The 21755-nt window shown below is 34.7% G+C and overlaps 1 protein-coding gene and 1 non-coding gene across 8 annotated transcripts in view; one reads left to right on the forward strand and one right to left on the reverse strand.

The window, feature by feature from the left end:
• The first annotated feature begins 6360 nt into the window (after window positions 1-6360).
• LOC120587112 (U6 spliceosomal RNA) lies at window positions 6361-6470 on the forward strand. Its single transcript, XR_005648876.1, has one exon. It is a non-coding gene; the product is annotated as a U6 spliceosomal RNA (small nuclear RNA).
• A 628-nt stretch (window positions 6471-7098) lies between these two features.
• The window catches only part of ZNF81 (zinc finger protein 81), an 81151-nt gene continuing 66494 nt past the window's right edge, over window positions 7099-21755 (reverse strand). For 6 of the 7 annotated variants that reach the window (XM_039843791.1, XM_039843795.1, XM_039843794.1 and 3 more), the window contains one exon: window positions 7099-12496. In XM_039843791.1, coding sequence (XP_039699725.1) covers window positions 10791-12496 — 1706 coding nt within the window. In that variant the 3' untranslated portion in view covers window positions 7099-10790. The remainder of the gene's footprint in view (window positions 12497-21755) is intronic. The other variant, XM_039843798.1, reaches the window with a different exon arrangement.

Raw genomic sequence — 21755 nt, forward strand, 5'->3', positions numbered from 1 at the left:
GTTGTGGTGACTGGGAATAGAAACTTCGAATGCCTTTAACAACTCCTAGAAATCCCTCCAACAACTCTGGTAATTTTCACCCTTTAAATGCTGTTGGCACATTTAGTCACCCTGTCCTACCCTTACAGACTCTACAGAAGCTCCCAGAAGAGATGTCCCCACACCAGTATCTTGGAAGCTCTTGTTAAAACAATGCCTGATCTCTCACCACAGTTGTGACTTCTGGTGAAGCACCTGGCCATTGACACAGCTTTTGGAAACCTCATTCCTCCTCCAGAGTACATAGGATGCTGCTCTTTGAAGCAATGGATACTGTGGGTATAATAGAAGCTGTGGCTGTAATGGGTTTGGGGGGCATGCCTGGGCACTGGTTTCTGTAGCATCTTCAGAGGGTCAAAGGAAATTGCACACTTACCCTTACATCAATTATAAGTATCAAACAAAAGCTCCCTCACACCACTCCCTACCCCAAACCCCTGCTGTCAACAGAGGCCAAGTGGAGAAACTACTTCCAACCCCACCTGGAAATAATAAGGTAGCACTCCTCTTCATCACCTAGATCATTGTCAGGGGAGTTCTACTAAGATTCAAATAAGATCCAGAGTCTTATAATACCCTAAATGTCCAGGATACAATTTAAAAATCACTTGTCTTAGCAAGAATCAGAAAAGTCTCAACTTGAATGAGAAAAAAACAATCAACAGATGCTAACGCTGAGATGACACAGATGTTGGAATTATCCGACAGGGACTTTAAAACAGCCATCATAAAAATACTTCAATGGGCAATTACAACACACTCAAAACAAATGATTCAGCAGATCTGGAGTGGGCCTGAGATTCTGCATTTCTAAGAATTAACATCCCAGGTGATGCCAGTGCTGTTGGTCTGTGGACCACACTTGATGTAGCAAATCTGGTTGTAGGAGGCTTGGTTACCATAGACCAGAAAGGTGAGAATTGGTGACCTTGTTTGCCAGCTGGGACACTGCTTTTAGATAACTGGGCTCCCAGAGACTCACTAGAAATATGTAGACCAAGAGGACTTGAGCTTGAGTTAAAGGGCAACCTAAAAGTTACATATCTTTCAGAACCTAGACTTTCTTTTAGCTACAATATGAAAAACTGTCCTTTATACCGGTGACAAGTGAATAATGGCTCTGTAGCCATCTCTCAAAGAGAATCTTAGAAATGATTTTTATAGATGAATGGAACAACATGAGTGCCTGGCCAATCCTATAAGTGAAAAGCGAAGGCTTATGACTACTTACTTCTTCCCTATGGATTTACTCAAAATCAGTAGTGAAGACATAGTTGGAGGAAATATTAATTGTCCTGATTCACTGTGATTGTTGAAAATTCCAGAGTCTCACGTACCATAAAAAGAGACTCCTTTGAGTACAACCTGAAATACCACATTGTGAGTCCTAAGGTTGCAAGCCCTGTGGGAGACCCAATCAACTGCCCTGCGCAGAAGACTTCTGGACATGAATGCAGCTGATACTCTTCCAGTAGAATTTAATTTATATGTAGTGAGGGTTAGAGCTGGGATGAGACAGTCACATCATTTAGCCCAACCATACCTCTTGCAAGATAAAATTTTGAAGCCTGAGTGGATAAAAAAGAACTTGAGTTAGTCAAGGGATGGAACTCCAGTGAGAAAGACCACCTTGCTGTAGAAGTCCAGGAGAACCATTCACATTATATTCTAGCTGAATGGCACTCCCTGGAGCTCTGCAGTGTGCAACCTGCATAGCTGTACATGGTGGCCCTGACAGTGAGTAGAAAAAGAGACCCATGAACTAAGTATATTTTATATTTTAATATGTGCCCGGACTCTTTTAAATCATCTTCAGTATTGTAACTATCTGCCAGCACATAGCTAATATCTCATAATACTTCAAATCAGTATGTTGCACTTAAGACTGATATTAGTCTCTTACTATTGAGGTGACTTGTCTACAGGAAAGAGCAAAGAGTATACAGTTGACCCTTGAAAAACATGGGTTTTTAACTGCATGGGTCCACTTATACACGATTTTTTTCCAATAAATATAGTTGGCCCTCCATAACCCCGGGTTTTATATCTGCCTCTTCAACCAACTATGGATCAAAAACAGTATTTTTGACCTGCGATCAGGAATCCATGAATGCAGAGAGCTGACTGTACACATTGTTCTGCACCATTTTATATAACAGACTTGAACATCTGTGGATTTTTGGTATTCACAGGAGGTCTTGGAACCAATCCCCTGTGGATACTGAGGGATGACTGTAGTTAAGATTTTAGAGAGTTGAAAGTTACACATGGGTTTTCTATTGTGCAGGGGATCAACACCCCTAACCCTCATGTTGTTCAAGGGTCAACTGTAAGCCCTAGAAAATAACTTTCGAGACCTCAGGTATCAACAAAACAGCAGCCTGAGCTTGGAATATGTATGGCCTCATTCTGAAATTTCACTCTATATGTTCTTATTTTTCATGCATTGAAAATTTCTGAAACATTTTTTTAAACTGTTTTTGTTTTCTTATTTCTCTCCAGACATTCTTTTGTTTCATCTTTCTGGAACACTAGATATTGAACATATAATTCCTCTAATTTTTTTTTTCATTATCTCTTTCTTTGAGTTTTTGTCCTAAGTTTTCAGAGTTCCTTGGTCTTTTAGTCATTCTACTGAATGATTTTATATTTGCTCTTGCATATATTTAATTCCCCAAATTCTTTTGTGTTCATAGTACCTTGTTCTTGTTACATGAAGGCAACACCTTCTCTTAGACATTTTTGATGATAAAAATTATAGTTTTGCTTGAAGTGTTGTTCTGCTCCCTAAATTGTCTCGATTTCCTCTGAGTTTCTTTTAAAATTGTCTTGTATGTTTTGTTCTCTTTCATGTTGGAAGTCTTCAAATGTCTGGTGGTCTTTGCATGTCTGTATTAAGATCGATGCAGTATGAAGCTGATTGGAGACTCCATGGCACGGATGAGACTTGTCAATCATTAGGCACCATCAGGTGATGAGCTGGTTTATTCATTGTGGGATCCTCTGTGGAGTAATAAGTCTCTTAACAGCAGTGTGGTGGCTATTAGGGCCACAAGGATCACTATTGTAGCTGTTAGTTTGATTCATCCCACTTTCATATTAAGCCAGTAAGGAGACAAGGAGCCTAAATTCATTCAGACAGCTTATTGCTTACAAACACAGGAAAAGCTCGATCAGCTTAGCATTTGCTCTCCATATCTCTTGTCCCACAGAATTAAACCAAAAGGAAGGAACTCATGGCCTAGCATATGGTTTCTCCTGGAGAATATCCCATGTGTACTTGAGAATAACATGTATTCTACTTCTGTTGCATGGAGTGTTCTATAGATATATTTTGATCTAGTTGGTTTTTAGTGTTGTTCATGTCTTGTTTCCTTGTTGATCTTCTCCCTGGTTGTTCTGTTCATTATTGAAAGTGAGTTAATGAAATCTCCAATTATATTGTTGAATTGTGTATTTCTCTCTTTATCTCAGCTCCTAGTGGCTGCCCACATTTCCTTGTCACATGGGATTCTCCATCATGGTCATTTATTTTGTGGCAGCTTATTTCTTCAAAACCAATGACAGAGTCTCTGACCTCAGAGAGGGCTCAGTCCTTAAGAGTTTTTGATTAAGCAGGCACACCTAGGGTAATATTCCTTTTAATCATTTCAAAATCAACTGATCTGGGACCTTAACTACATGTGCAAAATCCCATCACCTTTGCCATATTCTATTGGCTAGAAGAAAGTCACAGATCCTCTCCACATTCAAGGAGAGGTAATTATAAAGGGCATGAATACCAGGTGGCAGGAATGATTAGGTCACTATAGGGTCTATACACCACAAGTGTATACATTGTAAGTGGCTGATCGTTCTCTGTGTGTATTTAATCTATAGATTCTCCTCTATAATGGTTTTTCTTGTATTTTATGTTATTGTTAAAAACCCAGGTCATTTGTCCTGCACAGTCTCCCACAGTCTGGCTTTTGCTAATTACATCCCTGTGGTGTTGTCAAACATGTTCTTTTATACTTTACATTTCATATGAATTGATAGTTATATTTGGGGTTGATCACATGCAAAACTGCTTTCTTTTTTTTGGCAAGACAACTACACAAAAGATAATTACAGGAGGCACATATTGACTGGTCATTTTCTCTTGTTGTAATAGTATTACCTATTGATAAATACTTCCTAGATCCACTAATTCATTAGGAGTTACAGAGAATTCCAATTCTGTCATTCCTTCTTTAACTATCTGGTTACACTGAAAAATAGTTCACTTAAGTTCAGGACAAATACTTGATTCGTTTTTTAGTCAATTATCAAATGAGATGATTCTTTAGCATTTTCCAAAGATGACCAATAATATTTTTAAGTACCACTGTGAACTCATGAATTTAAACATACTTGATATTTTTCAGCCCATTGCAGTTATTACTCTTATTGATGCATATTTGTCCTATCTTTGTCCAATAAAAGCCTGTTTGGATTGGCTTCTGAGTCTGTTTGACACGGATTTAGTACTCTTTAGCTTTTTTGCTTTCTGATATTCCAGTTTCCAGGTTCATCATATATCTTAGCTGCCCCAGACCTGGAATCAGACATTTCTCCAGGGAGCCCTTGTTCCTTTTAGTGGGGAATGGTATTTGATACCACAATCTGGATGTTAGGGATGCTTGTGGCTCTGGATTGGTCATGATTTCCTGTTCTATTTAGTGGAACAGAGTGAGGAAATCCATGTTTTAAGAGAAGGTATATCATTTAATTCATATTGATAATTCCAAATCAAATTTAGGATAATAAAAAGGATAATAGAAAGGATGTGGGGCCCCATTCCTCAAAGAGCTTGCAGGAAACAAAGACCATGTCCCAGTGGTCAGCACAAAGTGTCTTTCTCAGTGTTCAGCTGTGGAGCCTGAACATGCGGCTCAGGACATAAATTCCTAGAAGGAAAGTCCTGATACTTACACTGGTACAGTGGGGCAAAAGGGAGAGTTGTATACAGAGGGGAAGACAGAGAGCAAGGGAATGGGACTTGTGGACTTACCCACAATGAGAAATATCATGCTGGCGCATGCCCTCTGATAGATATAACCACATTGTTCTTTATTTTGGGGTGTTTCCATGAACCAGAGGATCTGGCCCCTTTGTGGGCCTTATTTTTTAGAGGGAAGAGGAACACTGAGACCGAAGAGTATTTATAGGGTGAGCAACAGAATTTTTAGTAGTTCACCAGGAGCTACTGAGCCCCAAGGATCTACCTTATTTCATTGCCAGAGCAGAACTGAGGTGATTGTGTTCTGATTGGGAGACAGAGATGGGGAAAAAAAGGTAGGCAGATTGCTCTGCTCAAGTTCATCAGGTTTATTAGTTTATGTGCCGAAATTTATATGGCATAGGTGATAAAGGTTTTGGCCAAGAATTGAGCCCAAATAACTGCAGAAAGGCAGAAATGGATCAAGGGTTCACAGATTCAAGACTTCCTCATTTCAAAATCTCCAGGAGACAATTTATAGAACCACCTCCCAGGCTCCTCCAACTCAAGAGGTCTATGCAGAAAAGTATACAGAATCTACAAAAAAGGCACTAGAACTAATAAGTGAGCCTAGCAAGGTTATGGGATACAAGATCAATATACAAAAGTCAATTGTATTTTATATAATAGCAAATAACTATTGGAAATTAAAAATTTAAAATAACTAATACTATTTAAAATAACGTAGACATATGAAATATTTATGAATTTGACAAAATATGTATACAATTTGTACACTAGAAAACCAGAATACAATTTTGAGAGAAATTAAAGACCTAAACACATGGAAAGATATACCCTGTTCATAGAACTGAAAACTCAATACTGCTAAAATGTCAATTCTTTCCAAATAGATCTATAGATTCAATTCAATCTCAATCAACACACAAGCAGGCTTTTTACAGTAACCAACAAGCTGATTCTAAAATCCATATGGAAATTCAAAAGACCTAGAATATCCAAAACAACTGTGGAAAAATGAGTAAAGTTGGAGAACTTATACTACCTGACTTCAAGACTAATTAAGCTGCAGTAATCAGTAACACTACAATAATACAGAAGCTATAGCAATGCCAATAGTGGTACTGGCATTTAGACAGGCAAACAGAAAAACAGAAAAACAGAACTGAAGTACTTCCAGAAATAACCCAACCGATTTTTTTACAGAGATGACAAAGCAACTCAATGAAGAAAGGATGATCTTTTTCAACAAATGGTTCTGGAACAACTGGACAGCCATATGCAAAACAAAATGAACCTAAACCCTTTCCTAAGACCATATACAAAATTAAATCAAAATGGTGCTCGCTTCAGCAGCACATATACTAAAATTGGAACAATACAGGGAAGATTAGCATGGCCCCTGTACAAGGATGACACACAAAATTAAATCGAAATGGACCACAGAACTAAATGTAAGAGCCAACATTATAAAACATCTAGAAGAATGCATAGGATAAAATTTTAGTGACTTTGAGTTTTGCAAAAATTTCTTAACCATGACTCAAAAAGTATGAACTATAAGAGAAAGTATAAATGAATTGGACTTATTAAAATTAAAAACTTGTGCTCTTCTCTTATTCAAATGAAAAGGCAAACCTGGGAGAAAATGTTTGCAAAATATATAACCAACAAAGGACTTATATCTAGAATATATAAGAACTCATATAACTCAAATATAAAATAAACAGGCCAGTTTAAAAATGGTCAAAATATTTTAAAAGCTACATCAACCAAGCTAATAATATAGATGAAAAATAAGCACAAGATGGTCAACAGCATTAGTTATTAGGAAAATGTAAATTAAAACCACAGTGGGATAACTCTTCACTTCCACTAAAATGGCTAAAATGAAAAGGGCAAAGATATGAAGCAAATGGAACACGTATATACTGCTGGTGGTAATGTAAAATGATATAACACTTTGGAAAACTGTTTGGCAGTTTCTTAAATTGTTAACCATACACTCACCATATGCCCAAACCATTCATTCCTAGGTATTTACACAAGAGAAATGAAAACTATGTCCACACAAAGACTTGTATACAAATGTTCTTATCAATTTTATTTTCAACAGCCAAAAATTAGAAGCCATACAGATTTTTATCAACACATGAATGGATAAACAAATTTGGTATATCTATACAATGAAATGCCGCCTAGCAATAAAAATATAGATACATGTAACAACACAAATAAATCACAAAATAATTATGCTGAATAAAAAAAAGCCAAACAAAACAAGAATACCTATGGTATAATTCCATTTATATAAAATTGTAGAAAATGCAGACTATAATGACATCAAACAGATCGGTGGTTGCCAAAGATTGGGGGGAAGAGTATGGGAAGGGACAGCTGGATGACAAAGGATAATAAATGTTCATTATTTTTATTGTAGTGATGGTCTTAAAGGTGTACACATATGTCAAAACTCTTCAAATTGTACATGTTAAACAAGTTCCATTTACTGTGTGCTAATTATATCTAAATAAAGATGTAAACTTTATTTTGGCGATGATGGGAGAAATTTAAAAATGGACTGGAAGAGGTAGGAGATGGGTGAAAAAGGTGAAGGGAGATATAATCAATAAAAAAAGAAATAAAATGGAGTAGATATATCATAGAATTAGTCTGATAATGATAATCCAGTTATGTGGGAGAATGTCCTTACTTTTAGGAGATGAATACTCAAGTAGTTATGAGCATAATGTTATAGTATCTATAACTTATCATGAATTTTTCAGGAAAAAATTTACATTGTTGAATCTAGATGAAAGTTATATGTGTCCATTGTGCTATTCTTTCAATATTTCTACATGATTAAAAATTTACATAATTAAAATGTGGGGAAAATGCAATATTATTATATTGTTTTATTGCCCATCCTCTTCTTCAGAGAAAGAGACATTATATTTATTGTTCTAGAATGAAAACATAACTGAGATGAAGAATGGCTTCAATGGGTTCACCAGCAGACCTGACAGAGCCAGGGTAAGGGTTAAAACCAGTGAACCTGAAGATAGGTTAATAGAAATTATCCCAACTAAAACACAAAGAGAAATAAAGGTTGAAAAGGGGCATACATATAGGAATGGAAGACATTTATAGCATTTTTCTATCTAACACAGTCTACCTTCTGGTCATATATTATTTACATTACCATACCATGCAAAAAAAAGTTCACCCCCATTCCAAGACCTCCAAATGTCTCATCCCAAATTGTGGCACCAGGTTGAAATCCAGGACCTCAAGTCTTCTGTATCGGGTTCAGATGCAGCTGAGACTCCCTGGGTGCAGTTTCTCAGTTTCTTCATTCAGAGACCTGCGTGAGCTAAATGACATGTTATATGATTCGAACCCACACAACCAAACACAACACACACACACACACACACACACACACACACACACACACACACACGTGACATAGGAACAGGATAACTGTAATAGATACTCTACTTCAAAAGGGGGAGGAAGAAGGGGCACATCTCAGTCACTGTTCCATAACAATTCTGAAATCCCAGAAAACAAATGTCAGGTCTCTCTGTACCAGAGGCAGATAACGTTTCTTGATTAGGTCACAGTTCTACCTGGGAATGGCTCCCCAGTCCATTTTAATATATTGTTCTTGGGTCTTCTTTCTGAGACGTTCTTCTTTTCCCATAAGAAATGGCCCATGTTTGCAGCTGAGTAACTTTCTCAGTTTGTTTCCTGTTCATAGAAGTTAGAGAGGGGAGTCCAGAGGCCACTTTTCATTCCAGACCATTTCAGTCCCATTAAGTCCAACCTGGAGGTAGTTCTGTTAGTAAAACTCTATTTAAAACTTTATAGGTTTTCTATGAATCTAGTTTAAATTTACTCCATACCTTAAATGCCACATTGACAATTCTTTTTAAGACAGGCCTCTCTCTACTTTGAGCAGTGTGTCAGGCTACTGGGGACAATATCATGAAGTTTTTAGAAGCCATTTAGCTTAGTTGAGAGGATCTCCCAAACACCACTTAAATATTTCACATTTTAACAAAGGGTCCTACAGCCACACTCATGACTTGATCTTTACCCTGAGGACATTTTTTTCACCTTGAGAATATTTTAATGGCTGGAGAGACTGGAGATGTGCAACAGTTATTTTCCAACCCAGCATGTCCTGGCTTTTTGTATTTCTTCTGAATTCTGCTAGCAAATGCAACAGTTATTCTCTTGGGTCATATCTCTCTGTATCTTATCATATGCAGCTAATAGAAGCAAACTGATATTTCTAATATTCTGCTGGAAATTTCCTTAGCCAGATCCACAAGTTCACTTAATACATTTTCTATCTTCCCACAGAGCATGGCGATTGTTTTGCTATTTTTTTCCTTACTAAATAATATGGGATGCCATCTTTTCCAGCATTTCTTAATGGTTTTCCTCATTGTTTTTTCCAGTCTCCACCTGCTGCTCTGGCCCAATGCTAATGCCACATATCTTATGTTTTGTTACGATACCCATCCCCATGCATATACCTTTAGGTATTATTAGCATTGCTGTATAACAAAGTATCCCAAAACTTAGCAGTTGAAAACAACAATTATTTATCTCACAATTCTTCAAGTTGGCTGAGATAACTGGTATGGCTCTTCTGGTATAGGGTGGCTTGGCTGGGGCTGGAGGTCTAGGAAGGCCTCACTCTCATGTTTGGCAGTTGGCCTAAGGGGCCTCAAGTGGGCTGGCTCACCACTGCTCCATCTAGCTTTTCATCTCCTGTGTAGAGTAATATGAGTTTCTTCACATAAAGGTCTCAGAATTCCAAAGAGCAGCAAGAGAGGGCAGGCCTTAAGGCAGGCTTTTCACATTTCTCCAACCTCTTCTTGAATCTCCTTGATAATGTACAATGGCCAAAGCAAGTCACATGGCCAAGCTCAAAGTCAAGGAGTAGAGAGAAGGCTCTACCTTGTAATAAGAGAAACAACAGAGTAACATTGCAAAGGGGCAAGCATAAAAGAAGAGAACTCTGGCTGTTTTGCACTGTAACACAATGAAAGAAGATAAAAATATGTCATGAAAATCAATATGAATGACAGGATTATATTTATGTGTTCATGTAAAATTACATCTGCAGATGTATGCATATATAAAACCAAAATGACTTTAAAACTGTGGATTCATGTGCAAGAAATATTCAATAGGAAACATATTTGATAGAAACAATTATATTAAATTAAAAAAATAAACTTCAATTATTCTTCCTGTTGTGTAATGTATTCTGCCACAAAAACCCTACAGAACTGACGGTAGGTCTACGTATCAAATATATTTTGTTGTACTACCTTTCATTTTCATAGCGACATTTTCATTGTCACTTTAAATGCTTAATATAACACAGTAAACATGACTGTCATTTACAAAAGTTTGTACACTCCATCTATAAAGAATTTATTAACAATTTGCTTTATAATACTTTATAATGGGGAGGCTTTTTTCCTAATGCATCAAACAGCATTTTTCCTAGTATGAATTATTATTATATTTTGTGAAGCCATGCAAATATGTGAATTTTCCTTCATTCAATGCATTCTTAAAGGATCTCTTCTAAATAATTTTTCTCATTTCAGGTGAGAGACCCTGACAAATATTTTTTATTATGCAATGTATTCATATAGGATCTAGCTTGGATGAATTTTATGATACACACTTAGACCTGACTTCTGTTATAAGGCTTTCTCATTTTCAAGAAACAGAGTTATTTTCATGTATGAATATTGCGATGCATACTCAGAACTGATTTCTGAGTAAAGCCCTTTCCACAGTCACTGCATTTATAGGGTTTATCTCCGGTATGAATTGTCTGGTGTTTATTGAAATTTGACCTGTCGGTAAAGGCCTTTCCACATTCTGCACATATATACGGTTTCTCTCCTGTGTGAATTCGTTGATGTACTTTGAGATGTGGTTTCTTAGAAAAGGATTTCTCACAGTCAGGACATTTATAAGGCTTCTCTGTAGTATGAATTCTCTGATGTGTAATTAACTCTGACTTCTGGATAAAGGCCCTCCCACAATCAGCACAAACATAGGGTTTCTCTCCGGTATGAATTGTCTGGTGCTTATTGAAATTAGACCTGTCAGTAAAGGCTTTTCCACATTCAGCACATATATAAGACTTCTCTCCAGTATGAGATTTCTGGTGAGTATTAAGATTTGACCTGTTGGTGAAGGCCTTCCCACATTCAGTGCATATATAGGGTTTCTCTCCTGTGTGAATTCGCTTATGCATCTGGAGTTGTGACTTAGAAGGGAATGATTTCTCACATTCGTTGCATTCATAAGGCTTCTCTCCAGTATGAATTCTTTGATGTGCAATTAAGTGAGCCTTCTGGATGAAGGCCTGCCCACATTCAGTACATATATAGGATCTCTCTCCTGTATGAATTCTCTGATGCATCCTGAGTGTTGATTTTTGAGTAAAGGCTTTCCCACACTCATTGCATTTGTGGTGTCTCTCTCCAGTATGAATTTTCTGATGTACATTGAGGGCTGAGTTCAGGGAAAAACCTTTCCCACATTCGCTGCATTCATAGAGTTTTTCTCCAGTATGAGTTGTCTGATGCCTCAGTAGAGATGACACCTGGAAAAATGATTTTCCACATTCACTGCATTTATAGGGTTTTTCTCTAGTATGAGTTTTCTCATGCGTGATTAATTCTGAATTCTGGATGAATGCTTTCCCACATTCAGTACATATATATAGTTTTTCATTTCTATGAACTCTCAAATATATACTGAGTAGTGGCTTCTGTGTAAAAACATTTACACATCTGCTAAGTTGAGTTTTTTCCACAGTATGAATTCTCTGAGATGTAAAGAGGTGTGACTTCTGGGTGAAGATCTTCCCAAATTCAGTACATGTGTTTGCTTTCTCCCCAGCAGGAAATTTCATATTGTGACTAAGTGTTTGTTTGAGGCTGAGGACTTTCCCACACTGATTACTTTCACAGAATTTCATTCTCCTATGTGTATTTTCAAGGTTAGTATAAAAACTCTGGGCAAAAACTTGTCCATGTCTAGTAATTTTATCAAAGTTCTTTGTTGCATTGTTTTTACTATGAATATGTGAGTCTACATTATGCTTAAAACTCTTTCCAAATGAATCACATTTACCAGGTCTTTTCTGTGAAGGAATAATATAATTTTGGCTTGGCTGAACAAATTTTCCACTGTCTTTATATTCATAATCCCACTCTGCATTCAATATTTTCTTATTGACAAATGAAGCATGACTCAGAGATTTGTTCTGTTTTTCCTGATATCTTTTTATCTGTTCAGTATCCTGCCACAGTTCTTCTAAAATAGAATACAAGGGACCATCTCTTGTATCTTCACCCTCCATTTCACTATAAAATGAAGCTTTCCTAGAACTTCTTTTTTGTGAGATCTTAATCCCAAACTTCCCATCTAAAAAGAGAAAGAAAAAGTAAAATTGACACAAAGGATAACAAAAGATTAAAAGGTACACATAAGCTAATCCAAATCAAACACAGGGAAACCAGCAAATCTGATGATGATGATGATTATGACAACGACGACAAGAAATACATACATAACATTTATTATGTGCCAAGCTTGTACATGACACTTATGATGTTCCAAGCATTGTTCTAAGAAATATATACATATGAACTCATTTAATCCTTTCCAAAAAAAAAGAAAGAAAAAAAATCCTTTCCAAAGCCCTATGAGGTATTTTCTACTGTTATCCACCTATTGTAGATAAGGAAAGTAAAGCTCAGAATGATTACATATATAATTTGCCCTAAAACATGGTCATTAAGTGTTGGAGATTAGAGTTCAACATAAGCAATCTAGCCCAGTTTTGGTAGGAAGTTTAAATATCAAATAGGGTGGATTGAAGATTAAAAAGACAAGGGTTTTAGGGGGAAATATCCATGGAGAGCCTATACTTAAAACGGGGATGACTCAGAGTCTAAGTCCTCAGAGACTAAGCTAAGTCCTAGCTTTTGATTCTAAATCTTCACTAATCTCACTGCTTCTGGCTCATTTGTAACAATGCCAAATTCATATGATCAAAAACAAAACAAAACAATTTAGTTTGCTAAGAGAATAAATGCTAAAAGTTCTCATCGCAAGGAAAGTTTTTTCTTTTTTATATCTATATGAGATGGATGTTAATGAAATTTCCTGCAGTAATCATTTCACAACACATGTATGTCAAGTCATTATGTGGTACACCTTAAACTTATACAGTGCTGTATGACAATTATATCTCAAAAAAACCTGAAAAAAATTGATTCATGCCTATAGGATATATGCTGTGGTCATAGCCATCGTGACCTATACAAATAATAAGTGGATATCTACACTCCAACTTTGCATCAGGTGTAATTGTTTTCTTGGGTCTAACATTGTTTTTATATGTTGTACATTTGTATAAGAAGAAGTATAAAATCAGAGAAAGAACAAGCCATCTATAGTAAATTAAAAGCTGCCCACTGGAATCTATTCCACCTTTCTTTTGTATTAAGAGTAGTAGCCAGGCATGTGGCTACCCAGCCATATAACACTTTTCAGCCTCCTTTGAAAATTGGTGTGGCCATTGACAATGTTCTCATCAAGAGAATGTGGGAGAAAATTAGAGCATTGAGACAGTAGGCATGTTTCCTCTACACCCTCTTCTACTTTCTTGCTTACTGAAACCTGGACTTGGCAATAATACATATCTAAACATGTGAATGCCACAAAAACCCCAAGAGATGGTGGAATTATGTATGGAAAGACCCTGGATTCTTGAATAAACATGAGTAATGATGTTTCCAATGGCCTGTGGTATTAGAAACTGTACATGAAAGAAACAAAATTCTTCAGCATTTAAGTCACTGTATCTTATAATCTCTTTATTACTGTGCATTAGCTTTAATGTAATTAATATAATATTCTTGCCTAGAGTGGGAATCCTTTACTAGTACAGTACATGAAACATATTAGATTCTTCATAATCATTTTAAAATAGAAAAAATATACATTATTTCATCAGCAAGAGGTTTTATATACTGAAAATGCTGAGTCATCAAATCCAGTTTTCCCCTGTTATTCAGTTTGATACTATACTCCAGACACATGCGCCATCTAAAATCTCATCCTTTTATTCTTTTTGTTTTGCTTTCATTATTACCAAACTAGTAATTTGAAGGTTAGCTTCTTTGAATAGTATGATGCGCATTCACAGACTTTTCTCACGTGGGAAATATTACATTGTTTTAGTACTGATTTTTAACACTTTAAATTTGCCCAATATTTTTTCTGTTAAATTTTTTCTTGTCTCTTTACCATTTTTAAAAATTCCTATCCGCATTCCCTCCCATTTGGCAATTATCAGCTTTTCTCTATATCTATGTATCTGTTTCTGTTTTATTTATTCTTTTGTTTTTTTTTTCTTAGACTCTACATATAAGTGAAATTATATGGTATTTGTTTTTTCATGTCTGACATTTCACTAAGCATGATATCCTCTAGGTCCACCCATGTTGTTGCAAATGACATGGTTTCAGTTTTTTATTACTGAATAATATTCCATCATATATATATCTTTATTCACATCTTTATCCATTCATCTGTTGATTGACATATTTATCCATTCATCTGTTGATTGACATATTAGGTTGCTTCCATATTTTGGCTATTACTAGTAATGCTGTAATCAACACAGGGGTGCATGTAGCTTTTTGAATTAGTGTTTTTGTTTTCTTTGGATAAATACCCAGCAGTAGAACTGCTGGATCATATGGAAATTCTATTTTTAATTTTCTGAGGAATTTCCATACTGTTTTCCATACTGGCTACACTAATTTACAATCTCACCAATAGTGTATGAAGGTTCCCTTTTCTCTACATCCTTGCCAACACTTGTTATTTGTTGATTTACTGATGATTTTAACAGGTGTAAGGTAATATCTCACGTGGTTTTAATTTGCATTTCCCTGATGATTAGTGATGTTGAGTATCTTTTCATATGTCTGTAGGCCATCTGTATGTCTTCTTTGGAGAAATGTCTATTCAGGTCCTCTGCCCATTTTAAAATTGGATTGTTTGTTTTATTTGGTGTTTGTCTTTTTTAAAATTCTTTTTAAACAATTTTTAAATTAAATTTATTGGGGTGACACTGGTTAATAAAATTATATAGGTTTCAAGTGTACATTTCAATAATACATCATTGTATGTATATTGCATTGTATGTTCACCACCCAAAGTCAAATCTCCTTCTGTCACCATATATTTGACCCCGTTTACCCAGATCTACCTCCCCGCCTCCCCTCTTTCCTTCTGGTAACCACTAAACTGTTGTCAGTGTCTATGAGTTTTTGTCTTGTTCGTTTGTTGCTTTCGGTTTTATATTCCACATAAAAGTGAAATCATATGGTTCGCAACTTTTTCTGTCTGACTTATTTCATTTAGCATGATAATCTCAAGAACCCCATAATCTTCTTATTCTTAAATTGCGTTTTTATTCTCACACATTTGGCTTTAATTTATTCTGGCAATATTAAGCACTGGATTACTAGGCATGGTTTTAGAAGTGGTTCCACTTTACACTTTATTTAACACACACACACACACATAATGTATAAGATAAATAAAACTTAACTTCTATACTCCTGCTGTACTGGACAATATTTAGATCACTAGTTATCAATATTCATTCTAAGAAATCTGCTCTTGCAATAGAAAGCTCTATGCCCTTCCTGAGCCCACAGATTCAATGAACAGTACACAAATGAAGAGTCGTCTGTCCAGAAAAAAAAGCTACTAGGAATTCATATGAAAAAAATATCTAAATAGTATTATTTTAAAAAGCGGGGGATGGGGGACAGGAATTGCAGAGTTATTAGTAAGAGAAGATAACTAAGAGGAAAGAGACAAGAAACACAGCAGAATCTGACAAACTTTGGAATGTGAGGATTCCTGATTTTGGCAATGATGATGCCAATTCCTCACATACTAAGTAAAGATGAATGAAGTAGAATATTCTATGGGAACTGTCTGGTATGCAGGTAAATGTATTACTAGAGCCCGTTATTATACAGCAACTAATGGCTTCAATATGGAAGTCATCAGGATACGAATAAAAAGCTTAAGTGTTCAGAATGTAAGACTCTTTTGAATTAATTACTATAGAAACAAATATATCCAGAAGACAGTAAACAACATCCATAGCCAGGGGCATCTCAGTGGGGGAAAAGCCTCCAAAGAAAAGGAAACGAACAAATTAAGTGTAAATCAAGACTAGGAAAAAAACTGTACGGTTAGAAAAGATAACATAATAGGAATGAGCAATTCACAGAAAGGAAAACCTAAATGGATAACACATATTAGAAAGGGAAAGAATAAAAACAACACAATACCATTTATATCCATTAGATTGGCCACAAAATAAGAAATCTGGATAATGTCAAGTGTTGGCATAGATGTGGTGAAATGGGCATACTTGTGTACTATATGTACATCCTAATTATCAAGCAATACCATTCCCCAAGGAATAATTTCACAGGCTCATAAGATGATGTGTATAAGAAATCCTTTGTTTTTTCATTGAAGTACAATTTCTATATAGTGAAGTGCAGATCTTAACTGTAGAGCTCAATGAATTTTTTTCATATGTATACACCCATATAACCACCACCTAGATGAAAATATAAAACACTATAATAATCCCAGAAAGTTCCCTTGTGGCCTTTCCCTGTCAATAACTGACTCCCAGAGATAACTACCATTCTGACCATAGAACATCAATCATTTATCACCATAGATCAGTTTTGTTTTCCCTCGAACTTTACATAACATGCCTGGCCTATTTGCTCAACAAATTATTTGAGATTTGTCCAAGTTCTTGTGTGTATGAGTAGCTCTTTTTCACTGCTGTGTAGTATCACATTGTAAGAATATAGCACAATATTCATCCATTTTCCTGTTGACGGACATTTGGGATAGTTCATGTTTTGGGCAATTATGCTAATAATGTTCATATGAATATTCCTACACATTTCCATTAGTGGAAATATATGCTCATTTCTCTTAAATGTCTGTGTGTAGTACTGCTGGGACACAGGATAGCTATACATTTAGCATTAATAGGTACTGCTTGTTTCTCAAAGTGGTTGAAAGAATTTCTTTCCTACCATCAATATATGTGAATTCTAGTTGCTCCAAATACTCATCAACATGTGATATTATCAGTCTTTTTAATTTTAACCATTCTTCTTTGTGTAATGTATGTAGGGTAGTCTTATTGTGGCTTTAATCTACATTTCTCTGAAGAGTAATGATGTTCAGCACCTTTTCATATACATAATGGCCATTTGGATATTTCTTTTTTAAAAAAAATATTTGTTCATGTCTTTTACCCATTTATTTTTCTACTGGGTTGTCTACCTTTTTCTTTTTGATTTGTAAGTGTTCTTTATATATTCTAAATATAAGCCATTTGTCAAAACTATATATTACAAATATCTCCTCCTAGTCTGTAGCTTGCCTATCTACTTTCTTGATATCTTTTGAAGAAGAATAATTCTTCATTCTAATATAGTTCAATTTGCTATCAAATGAGAAGAGAAGTATTCTCTTTATGCTTCTCCAAAAGAAATTGAATAATATTGGTATTATTTCTTCTTTAAATGACATGAAGAAATCAGCAATGAAGCCATGTGGGCTGAGAGCTTTGTTTGCAAGTTTTAAATTTAAGATTAAATTTATTTAATAGATAAAAAAGACTAAGATTTTTCTCTTTTTGTGACATTTCTTATAATTTGTTTTTCTAGAACTGTGCCCATTTCACCTCAGTTATCAAATCTGTTGACATAAAGTTGGTCATAATATTTTCTTAATACTCTTTTAACCTCTGCAAGATTTGTAATGATGTTGCTTTTTTCATTCATGGCATTAAGAATTTGTGTTTTCTCATTTTTCTCGATCAGTCTTGTTAGAGATTTATCAATTGTATTAATCTTTTCAAAGAATCAACTTTTGGCTTTGTTAGTTTTAATTATTTTATGTCCAGAGTTGCAAGCTTAAATTATCAATTTTTAACTTTTCTAATTTTCTGATATATATTTATATCGATATAAATAAAGTAATAAATTTCTATCTGAATAGTTCTTTATCTTTGTCTTTTCTGATGTGTCTATATTTTCATTATCATTCTGTTCAAAATATTTACTAATCACACTGTGGTTTCTTCTTTGACTTATGGGCTATTTGGATGTGTGTTCCTTACTTTCCAAACATTTTCTAGTTATATTTCTGTTCAGAGTTTTAATTTATTTCAACAGTAGTTACAGAACTATAGTGTATGATGTAAATCCTTTGAAATTGGTTGCAATTATCTTTATGTCCCAAAATAGGATCTATTTTGGTTAGTGTGCCATATACACCTGAGAAGAATGTATATTCTATAGTTGCAAAATGTAATGACCTATGCATGTTAATTAGGTCATATTCGTTTATCATGTTCAAATCTTCTATATCATTACAGATTCTCCTGTTTGTAAACAGACAAAAATCAATTACATGGGTATGTTAAAGTATCCATCTATGCGCATTTTGACTATCTCTCCTTTCATTACTGTCAATACTTACTTTATATATTTTCAGGAAATGCTATTAGTGCATACAAATTTGTATTTTTATAGAATCCTGTTGAACTAAAATTTTATCAGTTTCAGAGAAAGAGGGAATGTTGCTCAAGAGACAACAGACTTTGAAACGATAATACAAGAATATTACAAAACGACTGTATGCCAACGAATTGACAACTTAGATAAAAAGGCAGAAAATCTTTGAAAGAACAAATTATCAAAGCAAGAAATAGAAAATTTGAATACCCCTATATCTATTAAAGAAACTGAATTTGAAATTAAAGCTAGTCCCACAAAGACAACTTCAGGCCCAGATGAGTTAACTGGTGAATTTTATCACATATTTAAGGAAAAAATTATAAAATTTAAAGCAATCTTACACAAAAATTACAAAACAGAGAAGTGAACATTGAAAAATCCTAGCAAATATACCAATTTTACACAAATTCTTTCAGGAGAGAGAACAGGCATGAAATTTCCCAACTCATTTTACAAGGCTAACATTAACATGGTACTAAAATCAAAGATGTTCTAAGCAAAAATATACCAAAAACTAAAGAATGATATCGCTCATAAACATAAAGACAAAAAAACTTGCCAAATATTAGCAAACCAAATCAAGAAATACTTAAAAAATAAAACATCACGATCATGTAAGGTTTATCCCAGGAATGCAAAGTCAACTTAACATTTGAAAATCAGTGAAATTCATCATATTAACAGAATAAAATGCTCATCTCAATAAATGTAGAAAAAGCATTTGGAAAATCCAACATCCATTCATGTTAAAGACTCTCACCAAACTAGGAATAGACAGAAATTGCCACAAATTAATAAAGGGCATCTAAGGAAAATCACAGCTAATATACACTTAATGCTGAAAGGTTGAAAACTTTTACCCTCAGAATGGGAACAAGATAAAATAAAAATAAAGGGCATTCAGTCTGAAAAAGAAATGATAAAAAGACATGACAGTGGATGTAGAGATTTTAAAAGAATTTAAAAAAGACTCACTAAAACTAATAAATGAATTTAGCAAGGTCTCAGAATACAGGGTCAATGTCAGAATTGATTGTAACAGTTCCACTTTTAATATGGAGAAGTAAGCTCTTGAAAACATCTTTCTACAGACAGTAACTATAATCTCTAGAAAAACAAAACAAAACGTGTACTGGTAGAGTGAATAAAAGCGGGCAAATTTTGGAGAAGAGTCAGAAGTTAGAGGAATTCCAGAGATCTGAGTTGCTATCTACTTTAGGTGAGACAGCATCTCTAGTTTCAGTCTAACCTAGTTAATTGCCTACTATGACAAAAACACATAACAATATAACAGAATACAGCGTTACTATAACATAACATTGATAATGTTTGGGATACAATCCAAAATTACTCAACATATGATAATCCAGAAAAATGTTCTTTTGGTTACTCTCCAGTGTCTTCAACAGTTTTTAAAGTATATTTTTCAGAGTTAACAGCTTTTATCTGTTAGATGGGTTAGTATAACAGAAACAATTCGGTCATACTAGAACTGAAGTTAGTTTTTGTATATGATATGAAGTTAGTTTTTGTATGGGTCAAGGATTTTGTTTCCTCCAATACTGATATCCATTTGTTCCAGCACAATGTGTTCAAAAGACTTTCCTTTCCCCCTGTAAATCGCATTTGCACCTTTAGAAAACTCATTTGTCCACATATGTGTGGGTCCATTTTTGGACTCTCCTGTTCCATTTATATATCTGTTTGTTCTTACATCAGTACCACACTGTCTGGATTAATATAGCTTTATAGTAAATATTAACATTACGTAGTGTAAATGTTTCACACTTTTCTTAAGACTGTTGGCTATTCTAGGTCCTTTGCATATCTATTAATTTTAAAATCTTCTTGTCAGCTTTTATCCTCCAAAATAACAAATATTGTTTGAACAAGCAGAATACAATCCAGTAAAGCAATAGACAACATGCAAAAACTGCATTTATATATTAAATGACACAACATGCATCAAGAATAAAATATATGTTCCTTTCAGACACACATAGAACATTCCCCTAGACAGACAATTTGCTGAAATCATACAGAGTGTATTCTTAGACAACAAAAGAATTAGAGAACATAAAGGAAATGGACAAATTCTTTGAAAAATATAACTTATCATGTCTGACAAAAGATGAAACAGAAAATCTGAAGAGCCCTACATCAATTAAAGAAATGAGTTTGTTGTTAAAACTTTCCCATCCCAATAACAGGAGAAACTCTAGAAAAAAAAAAAACTAAATTAAATAGAGGCAAGTAACCTACCAGAGACAAGATATAAAACAATGGTTATTAAAATGCTCAATAAACTTAGGGGGAGAAAGATGATCTAAGTGAGAACTTCAACAGAGAGATAATAATGTAAAAAAGGACACAGAAATCATAAAAAAACCAATCAGAAATGAAGAATATAATAACTGAAAGGAAGAATACACTAGAAGGAATCAACAGTAGATTAGGTGAAGCAGAAGATCAAATCAGTAAGTTGCAACATAAAGTAGCAGAAAGCACTCAATTGGATTAAACAAAAAAAAAAGAATAAAAAAAGAGAAAAGAATAAGAGACCTCTGGCACAACATCAAGAGTACCAACATAAGCAGCACAGGGATTGAGCAAGAGATTGAGAAGTGATTTGAATAAATAATGACAGAAAACACCCCTAATTGGGCAAAGGAATTAGACATAAGTCTAAGAAGCACAAAGAGTCCCAAACAAGAGGAATCTAAAAGGACTCACATCAAGACATATTGTCATTAAAATGGCAAAAATTAAGGACAAAGAGACAATCTTAAAAGCAGCAAGAGAAAGGCAGCTAGTTACTTATAAGGGTACCCCATAAGAATGTCAGCTGATGTTTCAATAGAAAATTTGCAGACCTAAAGGGACTGGCAAGACGTATTCAAAGTGATGAAAAACAAGAACCTACAACCAAGACTACTCTACCCAGCAAAGCTATCAATTAAAATGGAAGGTGAGATAAACAGTTTCTCAGAAAAAAAAAAAAGCTAAAGGAATTCATCACCAAGAAGCCA

The sequence above is a fragment of the Pteropus medius genome, unplaced genomic scaffold (genome assembly GCF_902729225.1).
Source record: "Pteropus medius unplaced genomic scaffold, Ma_sr-lr_union100, whole genome shotgun sequence".
NCBI lineage: Eukaryota > Metazoa > Chordata > Mammalia > Chiroptera > Pteropodidae > Pteropus > Pteropus medius.